The sequence below is a fragment of the Squalius cephalus genome, assembly GCF_949319135.1.
Source record: "Squalius cephalus genome assembly, chromosome: 4".
NCBI classification, from domain to species: domain Eukaryota; kingdom Metazoa; phylum Chordata; class Actinopteri; order Cypriniformes; family Leuciscidae; genus Squalius; species Squalius cephalus.
In genome coordinates, this window is record NC_137125.1 from 13,811,137 (window position 1) to 13,828,272 (window position 17,136).

At 38.7% G+C, this 17,136-nt stretch overlaps 2 protein-coding genes across 2 annotated transcripts in view; both read right to left on the reverse strand.

Moving 5' to 3' along the window:
• The window catches only part of LOC307157421 (uncharacterized protein), a 38,554-nt gene that overhangs the window by 7,854 nt on the left and 13,564 nt on the right, over positions 1-17,136 (reverse strand). The window lies entirely within an intron of this gene.
• LOC307157422 (uncharacterized protein) lies at positions 96-16,663 on the reverse strand. The gene is made up of 8 exons (XM_079869360.1): positions 16,555-16,663; positions 16,259-16,388; positions 16,044-16,184; positions 15,731-15,894; positions 14,576-14,714; positions 12,968-13,123; positions 3,068-3,150; positions 96-243 (listed from the first exon to the last, which is right to left on the reverse strand). Exons 4-8 carry the CDS (start codon positions 15,760-15,762, stop codon positions 228-230), a joined length of 426 nt encoding a protein of 141 aa, XP_079725486.1. The 5' UTR covers positions 15,763-15,894; positions 16,044-16,184; positions 16,259-16,388; positions 16,555-16,663; the 3' UTR covers positions 96-227.

A 17,136-nucleotide genomic window follows, 5' to 3' on the forward strand; every position in this document is an offset into this window, starting at 1 on the left:
CATGTATAGCAATTGTAAGTCGCTTTGGATAAAAGCGTCAGCTAAATGAATAAATGTAAATGTAAATGTAAATTTGCAATGAACAAGGAACAGATCGTGCATGGCAGACACTGGCTATGGACTGCATATTTATTATTTTATTGCATATTTATTATTTAATGAAACATTGATGGCCAGGTGGGTGTGGGAATGAAGGTGGACTAGAGGTAGATCTGTGCATCTGAGGATCAACTATCTCCTGAGCTGTTTGGTAGAGAAAAGAAAATGAAAAAGATGTTAGAGCATTCTATAAGGAAAGTTACTGTGGGTTAAAATACTTATTTCTCACAAACAACATTGGTAGAAACATGAACACAATACTGTCAACAACCTCCTTAATAGATACTAAACAGCTGTGGAATTGAAATCAGATTGAACATGATTCTCACAGTATTTAATTTAAAAATTAAAGGTGCTCTAAGCGATGTCACATTTTTTAGGCCAAAACATTTGTCACATACTAGGAGTGTGAACCGACACTGGTCTCACGGTTCGGTTCGATTACGATTATCATGTCATCGATTCAGTTCAATTCGATATCACAATGCATCGCGATGCACCGCATCCTCAATTTGAAATTTTTCTTCAAAAGTAATGTGTGCGCACGTGTGTGTGCACGCCTGTTCAAACAGTGACATTCCAGTTTAAGTTTCAAGGGAGTAAAGCTTGTTTATGCCATTAAGAAAAGGAAAATCTGTCAAATACATTTTGTTTTAAAGAAATGTTCATTTAAAAGCAGCGCTCATTAATCAGTGTATTATGTTACCATTAAAGATGCGCGCATCAACCGTCGCTGAATCCGCTGTTGAAGGTGACGATCATCCATTTATAATCACGCATAACACCACAGAATAATTGTAATTTGACCATCGGGTGCGGATACTTAAATCAGAGAAAGTTATTGGGGCGGGTCAGGGTGGATGATTTATTTTTGGCTACGGATTCGGGTGATGTTGGAGCTCATCCGCGCATCTCTAAAGCAGTCAGACTCTGCCAGGCGTTAACAGCTCGGGGTGAAAACGGCTAACGTGGTTTATCAAGTTAGTGGTATTGTCTCCTGTATATTCAATTCGTGTGTGACATGAGCGCACACAGCGCGTGTCTTCTGCAGGTCGTGCTTACCAGGTTGTTCATAAAAGCCGAAATGTGCCCAGATGTAGGCTTTAAAAGTAGTTGGAGCATTTTTAATTACTCGCACTCGCGTCTCACCTCCCTCTGCCATTGTATGCTACCGCGACAAAGCACGTACGCGACAAATGACGTCAGAAAAGTGTCAGTACATAATAATCGGTTACGGTCTATTACTGAACCGATACCGAATTGTCCTCGTCTGCATCGCGATGCATCGTACAAACGATAAATTTTGACACCCCTATCACATACAGCGAACATCTCCTCACTATCCGCTAGCTGCCTGTCCCCTGAAAACTGTAAAGAAACGTAGTCTCTGTAGACAGCCCAGGCTCCACAAACGGCAACAAAAACAAACTGGGCTAACCCGCACCACGAAACCCAACAAAATGTTCCAGCCAATAACCAACAAGAAGGATTTGGGGGGTTAGTGTGCGGATGAGGAGGAGGGAGGGTCGAGCTAGCCTCCGTTTTGTTTGACAAAACTTTCAGCGTCAACAAGAAGTGACGTCACCCAACATCACTTTGAGCACCTTTAAAAAAAAAAAAAAACAACACTTTGTTTTGCTCATTTACCAGTATTGCTGAGATCAAATGTTAACTGGTAGGAGCAGCACCGTGTCCTAACCAGACACCATAAGATTCTAGCGACAAAAATTTGTCACAGTGGTAAAAATCACAGCCAATCAGAAGAGCGCGCGCTCAGCAAGCTCCAAGCACTCAACAAAATGGATAAATACACAAATCCATGAATATTACACCTTTTTAACATTATTAAAAATACATAGAGTTACTGAAACAATTGTCTGTTAACAAACAGTTTGAACGTTCTTGTTCACTTTTTTTGTTCACAGGTGAGTTGCTTTCAGTACAGCTATAAAAGACAAACAAAATGATTTTCAAACTTGCATACTCTTTTAAGGAATAATTGACGACAGGCCATTGAATTATTAGAAAAATAATTCAGATTATGTATTTCAAGACGTTTTTAAAGTTTTTGTCATTAAAACGCTCTTGTATGTAGGACTAATTTCTTACGCATCTAATCCAATGCCTCCGTTGCTAATTCCAAAACGTCATTTTAGAGTTAGTAACGGAGGTTTGAGCCACTGATAGCAGACTAATGCTGGGACACACGACTAGCTGACACATTCTCTGACTGTTTTCATCGACTGCAGCAGATTTTAAACACAGACTTTGAACACAGACTGAACGCGCTGAACACGCGTTTGGGCATGATCAGTCATACGTATCAAATTACATTCATAACCGGCCTTAAAGTGTGTCCCCAGTTATTAATGCAGTTATTAGAGAGAGAGATGTTGCAATAATGAGACAGAAAAGCATGTGCGTCAATATTATTATTTATTAATTCAATTCCTTTTAATTAATTCGAATTCATTCTTCTTTTTCTATTATTGACAGATGACAGACTAGCCAAATAAATGAAACACAAAGCCCTTTTAACAAGTAGGCCTATCAATAATTATTTATTTGTTATATTATCTGCAATAATAATCCGTGCTGCAGGATTATCCATTTATTTTGCCTATATTCAGATTAATTTTCTATTGATTATAGATAGGAATATACTAGACATTGAAAGACATTGAAAATTAGACAGCTAGACATTGAAAATTCCAGATCAAGCGCATGGGGCTAAATGTTTTTTCTTGTTATGAATTGTATCCTATTTTCTGTTATTACAGTTAACTACGCGAAGTGATATCTTTGGTGATATGGAACTGTAATGTGGTCAAGACCTGCCTGGAACTACTTTAGCTGTGCGTTTCCCTGAAAATAATGCACACCTTAGAACGTTCGTCAACCAATCAGATTCAAGCATTCAACGGCCCTGTAGTATAACATTAAATAATGCACATATACATTACTATACCTGAAATCATCATACTTTCTGTTCCAGCGGTGACGTCGCAGAAATAGTCTGGTTAGGACACGGTGTTGCACATATTCACTCGTCTGAAAGAAGTAAATGAGCATAGCCATTGTATTACATGTAACAATTGTGGTAATTACATGTATACCCCGTTTACAGTTACGGCTCATAAATACATGTAGAATATTAAACCTACATTTCATAAATATTTTAGCAAAACTTATGTTTTAGTCAGAATTATTGCACTCCCATCAACACACAACCATCAAATGCAAGTTATACACTGGAGAAACGAGTCAAGTCCACACGCATCTGTCAAAGTATCTGACAGGGCTAACCACGATAAACTACATGCTTGGTTATTAGAAGCACTTTCTCTGCTCCTGTCAGTTTTGTGATTATGCCTGACTCAAATAATCCTAGCTTCTCCAGTCATAAAAGCTGCTGCTAGTTCAAATTTGACAGATGCTTCACCCAACGGTTCTATGTGTCACTAGTACACAACACCTCTAGCAACCACTCTTAGCAACTTAAACATGTTTGATCTCATTGATATTGTTCATTGATATTGAAGCTAGAGTCAATTATTGTGAGGGATTGAGAAAGTGAGTGAGAATCCATTTGAATGTCCTGTAATTTTAACACTAAAGGGGTTTTCCCATGCCCTAGTCTTTACCGACTGACTCACTCATAAAAGATAGATTTTTGCTGAAATAATGTATGTAACTTCTGTTGCTGTTTGTGGTCAGGGACTACTTTTTTTTTAGACTAGAGTTCAGTGGTGGACAGCAAATTCACATTTAAATGCAAGTAGACTTATGCCGGTATTCGGTAATGCGATAAATCGCGGTAATGAATATGCACGATATTGTTATCGCGTGCACTTTAAAATACCATGAAAAATAATAGATCAGAATTTATATTTATACAACGGGCATTAGCTTATTTTCCATCAACCACTTAAACAAACACCGCGTATATGCTGCGCGAAACATGTGCGCACTCTGATGTAAACAATCCCCACATGTATTAGCTCTGTGTGCATGCGCGCCGTGAGCACTCAGTCTAATGTAAACAATCCTCACATGGAGAAGAAGCATGGCGAAAGGAGGAACGCTGCCGTCGATTTATCCCCCTTCTAAAAGCAGGGGTGTCAACACTATGCATTCAGTGTGAGACTCGCAATTTACACTTTTTACATGCTCTCGTGCCTCACATCCATTTTCTCACGCAGAGAAAAATCACAGAGCAAAGTGTACACGGAGACAGACAGACTAGGTTACTTTCACAGGTTCTGTACATTTTATTGCGAAATTCAGACAGCAAATACCGTTTTGGCGCTTGTAAATGTGACGTGACCGATCGCTGTAGCGCCTCAGTTCAAGTAAACCGATCATCTGTTACTTTTTATTTAAAGATGCAGTACAACTTACCGAAAAGTATTTATTAGGGGTGTAACGATTCGTTTTAACAACGATTCGATTCGATTCGCGATTCATGGTTGTTGATACGATTCAAGGACGATATTGGTTCATTTAGAACGATACGATCCGAAACGATTCATTGACTTGAAATCGATTCAGTGACTTTTTAGCCAAAAATTCTTGTAAGGTAATCAGGTATCAATTAATTATGGATATAAACAAACAAGTAAAACACAAATTAATGTCAAATGCATTCACATTTTATTTTAATAGGTAGGACTGAACAACTATGACAAAAATGATAATTGTTGATTATTCCCTTGAAATTGTAATTGTGATTAATTACGATTATCACAACATTGAATTATGTTTTGAATAGTTTGGCCATGGGACCCACATTTCCCCATGGTCATCAAGCCGCGACCCACCTTTTTAGGAATTATATAGGCCTATTATAATACATTTGTTTACACAAAAATTGTTGACACACAAGTTCTGTCCCCCTTTACTTATTAAAAAAAATAAAATAAGAATATCACAAATACTGATAGACAGTAGGCACTGCGAGGTTAAGCTATTACATAGCAGTCCCAAACTAGTTTGTGTTAATACAATCTTGGTATGAGCCACCAGTCATATAAAAATATACAAAATAACCAGTAAGTGGCATTTTGTTACGGAAACAAACAACAATTAGGCTACCATGGTGATACACAATACTTAGAAGAACTGGTAAAGAAACATGGAAACTGCTCCTGATAAATAGCAACACACATGACGTACCAATAACGTAATTTATTGGTATTTTACTTTTATTTATGAACATACTAATTTAGTAGTGGGTGCCCACGATGAGGAGGAGCCAGGGGCAGCAGCATCAGGAGCACGAAGGCAGAGGCGAGACAGAGGGCAACTAGAGAGGGAGGCAGAGGCGAGGAGAGCACAGGAGAGTAGGGAGAGGATGGACAGGCTGTTTACTCTTCTTAAGAAAACGATTGAAAATATATACATTTTTTCTACATATTCTTGTTTAATTTTTTTTTAGGGCGCATCGGAAGTAGGGCTGTCACTTTACGTTCGAAAATCGATTGCACAATCAATCGGACCAACCAACACAAGTTTCGAATAGGGAATTGATTTTAACGGTCTTCTCTCTGAGCGCGTCCAGCTCGTCACTAGGCATGGGATGATAACCGGTTTCAAGGTTTATCGCGGTTTGAAAAAGTCACGGTTTCAAAACCGCAAACAAAAAAAGTTATACCGTTCCTACGATATGTGCATTTTTTGTGTCGTCAAAGTGAAAGCGCAGGACTCCCTACTAGATTGTGTGTGTGCGTACCTGCAGCGAAAACAATGCAGCCCCTCCCCCACCGGTTACTGCTGGCAGGCGCGTGTATGTGATTGTGCACGTGATCCGCAGTCAGAGGCTACGTTCACACTGCAGGGCTTAATGCTCAATTCCGATTTTTTGAAAAAATTCGATTTTTTTGCAAGGCCGTTCACAATTCCAATTAAATGCGACCTTTTGTGATCTCCTGTGTGAACGTGAAATGACCCAGAAGTGACCCGCATGCGCAGAAGAGTACTCAACGGTCAACGACGTCACTTGTTGTTTGCAGAAGTAGCTAAACTTTAACCAGAGCCCGTCTCTGCTTTAACTGTGATTCTCTCACTCACACACACACACACGCGCACACACACGAGCGCACGCAGCGACCGTTACACAAGAGCCAGACAGCAGCCGCTGACCTATCTAATATCAGATTCAGCACAAATAAGTTAACATAACGTATATATAATGGCCGTGGGCTTTTTTTATTTTTTTATTTTTTTTTTTTTATTAACGGGCTCGTCGAGGTCGACCCGCTCGGCAGATTTACCTCAGCTCGACGAATATGCAGTCCGTTTTCAAACCGACGACTACTTCAATGCAGAATTATGACGTTTTTCGCGTATCAATGACGTGCGGGTCGGATACATGCGACCTGGCCGTTCAGACTGAAGTCGCATTTCAAAAGATCGGATATGTATCGGATTTGGGACCACATACCCAAGTGGCCTGGGTCGCATTTGAAAAGATCGGATCTGTGTCGTTCAGACTGTCATGAAAAGATAAGATACAGGTCGCATAGGGGCAAAAAAATCGGAATTGGGTCGTTTCAGCCTGCAGTGTGAACGTAGCCAGAGACTCAGCAGTAATTTAAGTTCAGGATGGCCGAAGGAGGTGAACCCCCACAACTTTTCCCCCCATCAAAAAAGACCAAGTCAGCAGAAAAACCGGAAAAATTCTGACGGCCACGGCTTGGAAGAGGAAGGTCAAGCGACATGCAAATCATGTTTAAAAAGAGTCGCTGCTAAAGGAGGCAATACATCAAATATGATTTCTCATCTACGGGAGCACCATCCAGCACTCTTCGCTAAATTCAAGGTGAGTTGTTAACTTAAAGCTGTCTTGAAATGAACTTTTGCAAACATCTAAGTTACCGAGTCAGATAACACGGCTAGGGTTGGGTATCGGTTGGGTTTTATCCGATACCAGTACCTACTCGGTATTTTTCAAACGGTTCCGGTGCTTAAACGGTTCTTGAAACGGTACTTAAGAAAACGAAACCGCACACACTTTATCAAAAAAATAATACCTCTGTGTGTGTGTGTGTGTGTGTGTGTGTGAGATTTTCTGAAAAAGATTTTCTGATTTCTGATTAAATGAAAAAATGTGCCGTTTAAAAGGCTACTGATGTAGGCGAAAACACTTGAGTTAAGATCAAAATTGTCTTCTCATATTATGACTTTTACAAAACAGAGAAATATCTGACACTGAGCATAAATGTTTAACACACACAGTATAGCCTCATATAAATATACTTGATACTGATATACTTCATACTTAATATGCAAGATTTGCAGTTGGCAGCTGAACTTGAACTTTAGTCAAGCGTGTCAGAGGTTCACTTCATTCACGCACATATGAAACCCTTGCATACACATAAGTAGTCACACATACATGTATACTGCTGAATGCTAAAACTAATACATATGAAATGCACAACGTCACATCTAAAGTCGCTCACGCACACACAAGCAAACTCTACACACACGAGACACGCGGAACTCTCCGCGCACATACTCATCTGAGACGCGAGCGCGCACACACACACACACACACACACACACACACACACACATCTGAGACACGAGCACACACACACACAAACTCTCCACACACGTAGCCTACTCATGTGAGACGCGAGCACCCACACACACAAACTCGCGCACACACTCATATGAGACGCGAGCACGCACACACAAACTCTCCGCGCACATAATCATAGACGGCGCCTCATAAATAGATAGATCTCCGCAACGTATTGAAGCGCGCGTCCGAATGAAGACAGTGCAGTGTGCGCGAGCCACAAGAGAAAACACTGTATCCGCGCCACTGATCGCAGCGGCAACGAGCACTTTGATCACTTGATTTAAAAAACACATTTCAGCGTTAGATCCTCTCTTATTTAACAAACGAACTAAATGCTCTGCTGGTTTACTGGAGATGTTTTATTATTGGATCATTCGTGCCGCGAGATGTTTTATAGGGGGCGGTAAAAAACGTCAGGCACCGAAAGTTTCGTTCTTATTCGGTCTGGTTACTACCGTTTACGTCGGAACCGGTTCTCTATTGGAACCGGGTTTCGGTACCCAACCCTAAACACGGCTAATTAATAAACATTAGCTAACATCAAATAATTTCCTCTTGCACGTTACTTTACAGAGTGGGGAATAGCAGACTATATGTACTAACGTTACGTTTCTGTGATTGAACATTAGTACAACAATTAAGTTAAGGATAAAATCACATCTTTGCTTTTAAGCCTTCTGCCACGTTAACATCTTTTCAAAATCACGCCATTAAAAAAACAACAAAAAAAACTCCTCGCTTGCTCTCACGTGTCTTTGAGTGTTCGTGAACTGATGAGACTGTGTGTGTGTGTGCATGTGTGCAGTACACTCGCACTCTGCGTTAATATGCATCAACACTGAAATTAAAATTTATTTTAGAGCATTATTTTGATATTTTTAGCAGTACTATTTGTTTTTACACACACAAATTAAATAATGTAATTAGTTGTTTTTGTTAAATCTTGTAAATGACCACATCGAAAATATTTTTTTAAAGTATACTGATTAAAAGATGAAGTGAAAAAAAGACTAGTTACAGATTTAGCTTAAATTTTAACATGTCAGTCTTTGTTTTTCTTCTTTGTAGAGCAGCTGTGGCTTCAGCAGCAAAGGACCATCCTCCTCAAAAGCTGCAGGTTAGCCAACAATCCAAGAAACTTTTGAGAAACAGCTTGCTTATGCACCCACATCCAAGGCTGCAAAGGACCTGAACAGTGCGGTGGCATACTTTATTGCAAAATACATGATGCCTTTTCAAACTGTGGAGAAACCTGTTTTTTTAAAACTAATGAAAACAGCAACACCTTTATACAAAGTGCCATCAAGAAAATTCTTTTCAAAGAATGAAATCCCCAAGATGTACATGTCCACAAAAATTGCTGAGCTGCTAAAATGACTACATTTATTTATTTATATATTTATTTATTTTTGGAACTGTGCCAAATGGTCATGTTTTTGTTTTGATTAGTGATTGCATTTTTTCCATTTAGAAGGCGGTTTTTGAAAATTTTATTTATGTTTATGTTGATTATTGTTGAGCTACAGGATTAGGCTCACACAAGTGACTGCAATTTAATTTAGTTAAGAAGATTAAATTATTTATTTTAATTATTTTGCCTGATGTTCAATGTTACAAAATGTTCTATATGTTTCCTAAAATAAAATATACTGTGTTCAGTTGGAAAAAAAAAAGTTGTTTTTTTTTACCCAGACATTTAAATATAACATTGTAAAGTAGAGATGCACCGATTGATCGGCTGGTGACCGGAATTGGCCGATTTTCACGTGATCGGCCATGACTGGCGACCGGCCGGTCAGTCTGACATATGCCGATTTTATGCCGGTCAAATGCACTCGGGCGCCGCATGATTAACCTTTTGAGCGGTTCGGTCTCATATATGGGATTTTTATTTCTGTGCCCCTGAGAGTAACGTTACGGTGCCACATTTATAATGTTCAGTGACGTCGCAATACTGCCAGATTCAAACTGTGCTTTCGCGCGTTGGCTGGCGCTGAGCCAGAGTCGGACGCGTTCAGCGCTGTCATATATCACAACTAAGCAGTGTTTTCAACCTCATAATGTTTATTTTAGGTTTCAGATATTTAAATACACAAGCACGAGTAAAACAATACATTTGCAGTTGGTAAAATACACACTGATGTCTGTGGAAGCAGCAATAACAATCTATTCAAATATAATTTGCCGACATGTGTTATTCATATCAGACAAACATAGTGGAAGTAACTATAAAGTTTACTCTATTCTTCTCAGTTCACCGGCCACTTTCTTGCATTCATTTCGGGAGAAACTGAATTCACGTGCTGTAAATCCGACTGACAGGACAACATTGCGGCGCCCATCTCATGTTATAGATCAAGATTATTGATTTTTAAACGACCAAACACACTCACTTACACGTAACTTATGTGAGAATCGGAATATCAGATAGGCTGATTGATGACATGGTAAGCATGTTTGTGAATATTTTGAATAAAAAAGGAAAAGCGAAATAAAAGCGACACATCTGTCATACAGTAGACTTCGGTGTATCGCGTGACGCGTCGCCATGGAAACATTAAAGGGAACGTTCGCCTTGAAAAAACTCACTCTGGGGGTGTCCTTTAAGTAAGGGATAATGTATAGAGAGGCGGTCGTTATAGCGAATAACAACCCCGACAGGCTGAACAGGACCCCGACGCGAAGCAGCCTGAAGGGGTTGTTATTCGCTATAACGACCGCCTCTCTATACATTATCCCGCTTATTACATGGCTACCTACAAAATAAATAAATAATTTGCCACGAATTATTGATTTAAAAAGGAGTTTATTGATTTAAAAACGATTGTATTGCTTCCGCCAAAGAAAATAGTCCGTTCCGCGTCCATAGCAACGTGCTGTTTTTCATGGCAACGGTCTGTTATACTCCGCAGCGGTCTGTTATCAAGAAATAACAGACCGCATTCTACATGGGAATTCAGCCCAGCCATGTAATAAATCGCGATATTGTTATGCGTATCTCATCAGTAAAGCCGGTTCCTTGATTAGTAGTAAATCGCCATCACCTGCTTTCAGATGGAGCGGCATTTACTACAAAGAGCCGTAGTTAACTGACAAGCTGAGCCATATCGCATTAATATCGCGGACGTATCGCCAGCGATATTTAATGCGATATGGCTCAGCTTGTCAGTTAACTACGGCTCTTTGTACACAGCAAAACCTCCAGTGTTAAAACCTAGAGTGTTTAAGTTAATGAGATAACTAAGTGATTAATTTAGTGATGATTGAACATTATTGAAGACACCTGATGTTAACAAGTAGAATCGCTGAAGGAGAAAATTGCTAATTGTAAGTTACCATTATTGTGATGGGTAGTTGCTTTAGTTGGGCTCTGACCCTTTTATGTGTACTTTAGATTTTGTTTGGCTGTTGTATCTGAGTTATAACTGCCAGTTGAACAAAGACTAAAAAGTGATCTGATGGTGTTGGTTATATTATGACAATCATCATTTGAACTTGATCACTGAACTCATTAAAATCCTTCTTTCTGACTTCGATTTATGTTGTTGCTTACAGCATAACTGTGAATCTGAATAAATGCCCAGAATTTTTGATATAATATAAAGGATTTCTTTAAAGTTGTTTAAAAAAAAAAAAATCATTATTTTAGGCATACACAGATGTCAAGATTCAGTCTATGCATCTCAACAATGGTGAGGAGCAAAATATTCAATGAGGAAAAGTAAATTACATAGACCAGTGGTTCCCAAACCTGTCCTGAAGGACCCCCAACACTACACGTTTTCTTTGTCTCCCTAATCAAACACACCTGATTCAACTCATCAGCTTATTATCACATGGGTTAATGAGCTAATGAGTTGAATCAGGTGTGTTTGATTAGGGATACAAAGAAAACGTGTAGTGTTGGGGGTCCTTCAGGACAGGTTTGGGAACCACTGACATAGACAATTCAGATCATAATTTATTCATACCGCAATGCATGATGGGAGCCATTAATGAGTTGTGATTGGTGGCAGCCACTGCAACATGCTTTATTATTGTCACCATTGTTGAGATTCACAGGCTGATTATTGATGTCTGTGTTTTAAATGGATATGTCTGAATGTCTTTTTTTATCAGAACAATGGTTAATAAATATTTTGAATTATAAGTAAAGTACTGATAATCATAGGCTGAAGAATCACTAAACTGCTGCTAACAAGTTAAACCAAACTATCTTAATATGTTTTATTGGCAAAACATAACCAACACTATAAGATAACATTTTACTTTGTTCATTTAACTGTTATAAATCAATAACAGCAGACAAACAACAGTAAATATTAAAGTAAACATATAATGGTCTAGAGCCCAACTAAAGCAAACACCCATCACCTTAATGGTAACTTACAATTTGTGATTTTCTTCTTCAGCGATTCTGCTTGTTAACATCAGGTGTCTTCAATAATGCTCAATCATCATCACTAAATTAATCACTTAATTATCTCCTCAGCCCTAAATGCCGCTCCATCTGAAAGCAGGTGATGGCGATTTACTACTAATCAAGGAACCGGCTTTACTGACGAGATGCGCATGACAATATCGCGATTTAAATCGCCCAGCCCTATTCCATTGTCTTATCTTCCTTGAAAAGCGTTCCGTCCATTCAGCTGACATGAAAAACACTTTCAATAAACAAAACAAAACCTATCCAATGATTAAATGTTTTCTGTGTTGACAAATCTTGTGCGATTAAAGTTCTGTCTAACAGATTATTAACAGAGATTATTATTTTATTTTAATAAAATTTTATTTTAATAATTATTATTTTAAATGAACATTTCTTTAAAAAAAAAAATTATTTGACAGATTTTCCTTTTCTTAAGGGCATAAACAAGCTTTACGCCCTTAAAAAGTGACCGTTACAGAATATAATCAGAGTTATTTTAATTTATTCTGGTTCTTCCAAGCTTTATAATGGTAGTCAATGGGGGGGCCAACTGAAACCAACAGAAGCACATCCATCCGTTATAAAAGTGCTCCACACGGCTCCAGGGGTTAATAAAGGCCTTCTGAAGTGAATCGATGGGATTTTGTAATAAAAATATCCATTTTTAATTCTTTATAAAGTAAAACTATCTTCTGACAGACTGCCTTGCATATTAAATTTGAAAGCGTAACTGACGAAGTGTATGACGTAGCAGAAGCGTTTTGAACTGCAAGAGGTGTTGTTGACTGTGAAAATCTGTAGATTAAATACATCATTACTGCAACAAAAAAAAAAAATTTAAAATAAAGTACCTGATAGTGGAGTTTGTGGGAGAAGAGACAAGATCTATAGCAAAATGATGGCCTCTCACAGCGGTTCCATACAAAGATCAGTCGCCGATGGAGGTGCCACAGCCAATCAGGACTGGAGTTCTGCAGTTCTGAGTCAGGTAAGCAGAATAAAATACACTGTAAATAAACAGTATTAAAACAAAAAGTAAAATCACTAGTACATGACCTTCCATGGCTGAATTCTTCCATAAATTAAATTATCATATTTTATATCATTAAATTATGTTTTTCAGGATTGGTTGTTGAATAAAATGTTATGCTAGTAACAATTAATAACTACTAGATATAACATAATAAATACAACTCCCGACTTGGGTGCAGATACGATATGCATTGTGATTTGAAATTTCATCCTCTGTTGGAACAAAAGTGGGTAACTTCTATCAACCTCATAAGCAAGGACAAAAATAAAACAATTTAATTTTCTACTAAGCAATACATTAAAATGTAGCCAAATTAATAAACACTAGTCATGAGCACATTGGATTTTTATTATGTAGCTCAGAATAAATAAATAAAATAAACTGAATGAATGTCACGTGACCTTAGGCTATATATATACGACGACCATTGTAATTTGCATCAGATGACCGTTATTATTTACTCAGCATACTGTACCCTCAACATTTTTATGAATTTTCTTGCATCAATAACCTGTAATTAGCAATTAACTGTATATATTTTGTATCTGTTCATTCGTTATACGTGTTTTCACTTCTGTTGTTTTATTCATTCATTATAAGCCGGCTTTAGTTTGTTTGTAGTTTGTCGTTAGTTCGTCGTCAGTTCGTCAAATTGTTGGTAAGTATGAATTAAGCAGCCTTTTGATATGTTGAAGTTTATTATAAAGAATTATTATACATTAATATAACACACAGACACAATAAACCACGAATACAAACACTAAAAACAAATACCGGAAAAGATTAGGGTGCGTTTATTTACTTTCCTCACAAAACAGCTGTGAGTGACGACACATGGAGCGGGAAAAAAAAGCTGTTCTGATTGGTTTAGACCGGGGCGTCCAAACTCGGCCCTGGAAGGCCGCTGTCCCGTAGAGTTTAGCTCCAACTCGCCTCAACACAGCTAATAAAAGCTTGATTACCGGTTGTTAAGGTGTTTAATTGGGGTTGGAGCTGAATTCTTCAGGACAAAGGCTCAACAGGAGCAAAATTGGACGCCCCTGGTTAACGTTAGACGATGAGAAAAGTTAACGTACAAATGTGAAGCACTGTGCTACTTAACACTGGTTTCCGAAACCTTAACGTTAGTGGACGTTATCGAGTGTACAATCAGTCCAATTTTGCACACTCAACGGCTGTCCGAAATCGCTTATTCATTTTCCTTCACTCCTCCAAATTAACTGTGTTAAGTGAGCCGTACCATGCAGTGGAAAACCGCCATTAGCGGCCCAATGTAGGGACGATGTGTGCACGAGGGAGAGAGAGGCCCGATAACACAAGCGTGCATGAATTAAGTTAAACAAGCACTAAACATATATGATGGTCATTATGCAAGACACACTATTTCCTAACATGCATGTTAACATGTCGTGTTAAACACGATTACCTTCATGACGATGACACACATCAACGCTCTCCGTCGACTCGTCTCGAACTCCTCTCCACTCACCTGATCCGGAGCCCGGAGCGCGCGCGCGCGCACACACGAAAAAGTGACATCAGCATCGAACAGCCAATCGCATGCCCTGAAACAAGAGAATCGGAATTCACTTCTCGCGAGAGACTAATTCAATAATATCATCTGAAGATTCGATTGAAGAATATAAAATACATAAATGCATTTAGACAGCAAGAAGAAAATATCTTGCTATAACAAGAACATGTGTTTGTCTTATTTATACTCCACAATATAAACTAACTAAATACTCAATTTATTTAATAAAAAAAATTCAGTAAAACGTCAAATTGTATAACAAATTAAAATAACTTAATTTTAAAATGCTATTTATTCCTGGGAGGCAAAGCTGAATGTTCAGCATCATTACTCCAGTGTCACATGATTCTTCGGAAATCATTCTAATTTGATTAAATGCCCAAGTAACATTTTTTATTATCAAAGGATTATCACCATCATCCCTGGAATAAATAACATTTTTAGATATTTACATACAATTATTTTAAATTGTAAAAAATAACAATTTTGTTTATTTTTTTTTTTGCATAAGATACTTATTTCAAAAGCTATATACATGTCTTTCTTACCAGTCTTAAACTTTTGTGCCTGTGTAGACTTAATATGCAAAACCCTCTAAGGGCCGTCTGACAATTTCCTATGAAAAGAGCATTTTTATCAGACATTTCTTAGGTTCAGTAATTTCACTTTAATGGAAAGGTAAAGGTCCTGTTCATCTCCATTAAAAACATAGGAGCCTGCTAAAGAAACTCACATTCAGAAAATTTCAGACGGAGCTTAGAGGCTTTTGCATCTGAAGTCTTCATCCTTTGAGTGCAAGTGAGGATGTTTTGAAGTGTATGTACATCAGTTGTGTTAATGCAGTTTAGTTAGTCTAGTCTTGGTAGGCCAGTCAACAAACAACAAAAAAGGGTTTTTTTTCTGTTAAGGTCTTAAAACTATGGCTTGCAATGAACTATCCTATTGGACACTGAGAAGAAGAGCAAAGGACAAGGTGGATCAACAACTGCAGACAATACAAACTACAGCTTGGGGAGAGGAGTTGGGCTGCATGCACAGTGACAATACCTGTCAATGTCTAACTGAGGATGAAGAGACATTTATGGACTGTGTCTCTCATATTGATGAGAATGAAGGTGTCAATATGGCAAGTGTTCTTGACGACAGTGAATCAGACACGGAGTCCGAATCTGATCCAACTTCCCTGGAAGACGATTTGGCAACTTGGGCAGCTGAACAAAAAATCACACACGTTGCATTGAATTCATTATTAGATATACTGCGTCAGCATAGTTTAAATCTGCCAAAAGACTCAAGGACATTGCTGGGAACAATGCATTTGAACCCTGAAATACAAGACAAGGCTGGTGGCCAATATTACCATTTCGGATTGCTGGAATCCATTACAGAGGTGCTACACCAGAACATCGACATTCTGAGCAGCATTGACACGCTGGAGCTTCAGGTCAACATTGATGGTTTGCCCCTCTTCAAGAGCTCAGCAACACAGTTCTGGCCCATTCTAGGAACACTGCAAAATATCAGACAAGAGGAACCAGTGACAATAGGCTTATTTTGTGGTACATGTAAACCTACCTCGCTAACTGAGTATCTTGAAGACTTCATCGCTGAAGTAAATGAATTGGCCAATGGATTTGAATTTGAAGGAGTGAGGTTAACTTTACAACTGTCATCAATGGTTTGCGATGCACCTGCTCGTGCATTCCTGAAAAATGTTAAAGGTCACACAGGCTATCATGGATGCGAAAAATGCACAGAGGATGGCATGTACCTGGAAAACAGGATGACATTTCCAAGAAGTGACTTGCCTAGAAGAACAAATGAGAGCTTCAGAAACAAAACCGATTCTGATCATCACCGTGGTACCTCACCCCTTGAAGAAACGTCCCTGGATATGGTCTCTGGCTTCCCCCTCGACTACATGCACCTCGTGTGCCTCGGAGTCATGAGACGGCTTCTCCACTTGTGGCTGAAGATGGGTCCTCTCACTTGTAGGCTGTCGGGTTTTCAAATAAACACATTATCAGAAAGGTTGGTGAATGCGCGAAGATATGTGCCCATGGAGTTTGCACGGAAACCAAGGGCACTGAGGGAAATTGATAGGTGGAAGGCAACAGAGTTCAGGCAGTTTTTACTGTATACCGGACCGGTCATGATGAAGGATCTCCTCAGCACAGAGGTGTACAAAAACTTCATGCTGCTTTTTGTGGGAATCTTCATCCTGTGCAACAACAGTTTCATTGATGATTACTGTGATTACGCAAATGAAATGCTAGTTCTTTTTGTCACTCACTTTGGGCAACTGTACGGTCCACAGTTCTTGTCGTATAATGCACACTCCCTCGTACATCTTGCAGATGATGCAAAAAAGCATGGCATTCTTGACAACTTCAGTGCTTTCAAGTATGAGAATCACCTAAACAAACTCAAAAGACTTCTGAGGAAACCAACAT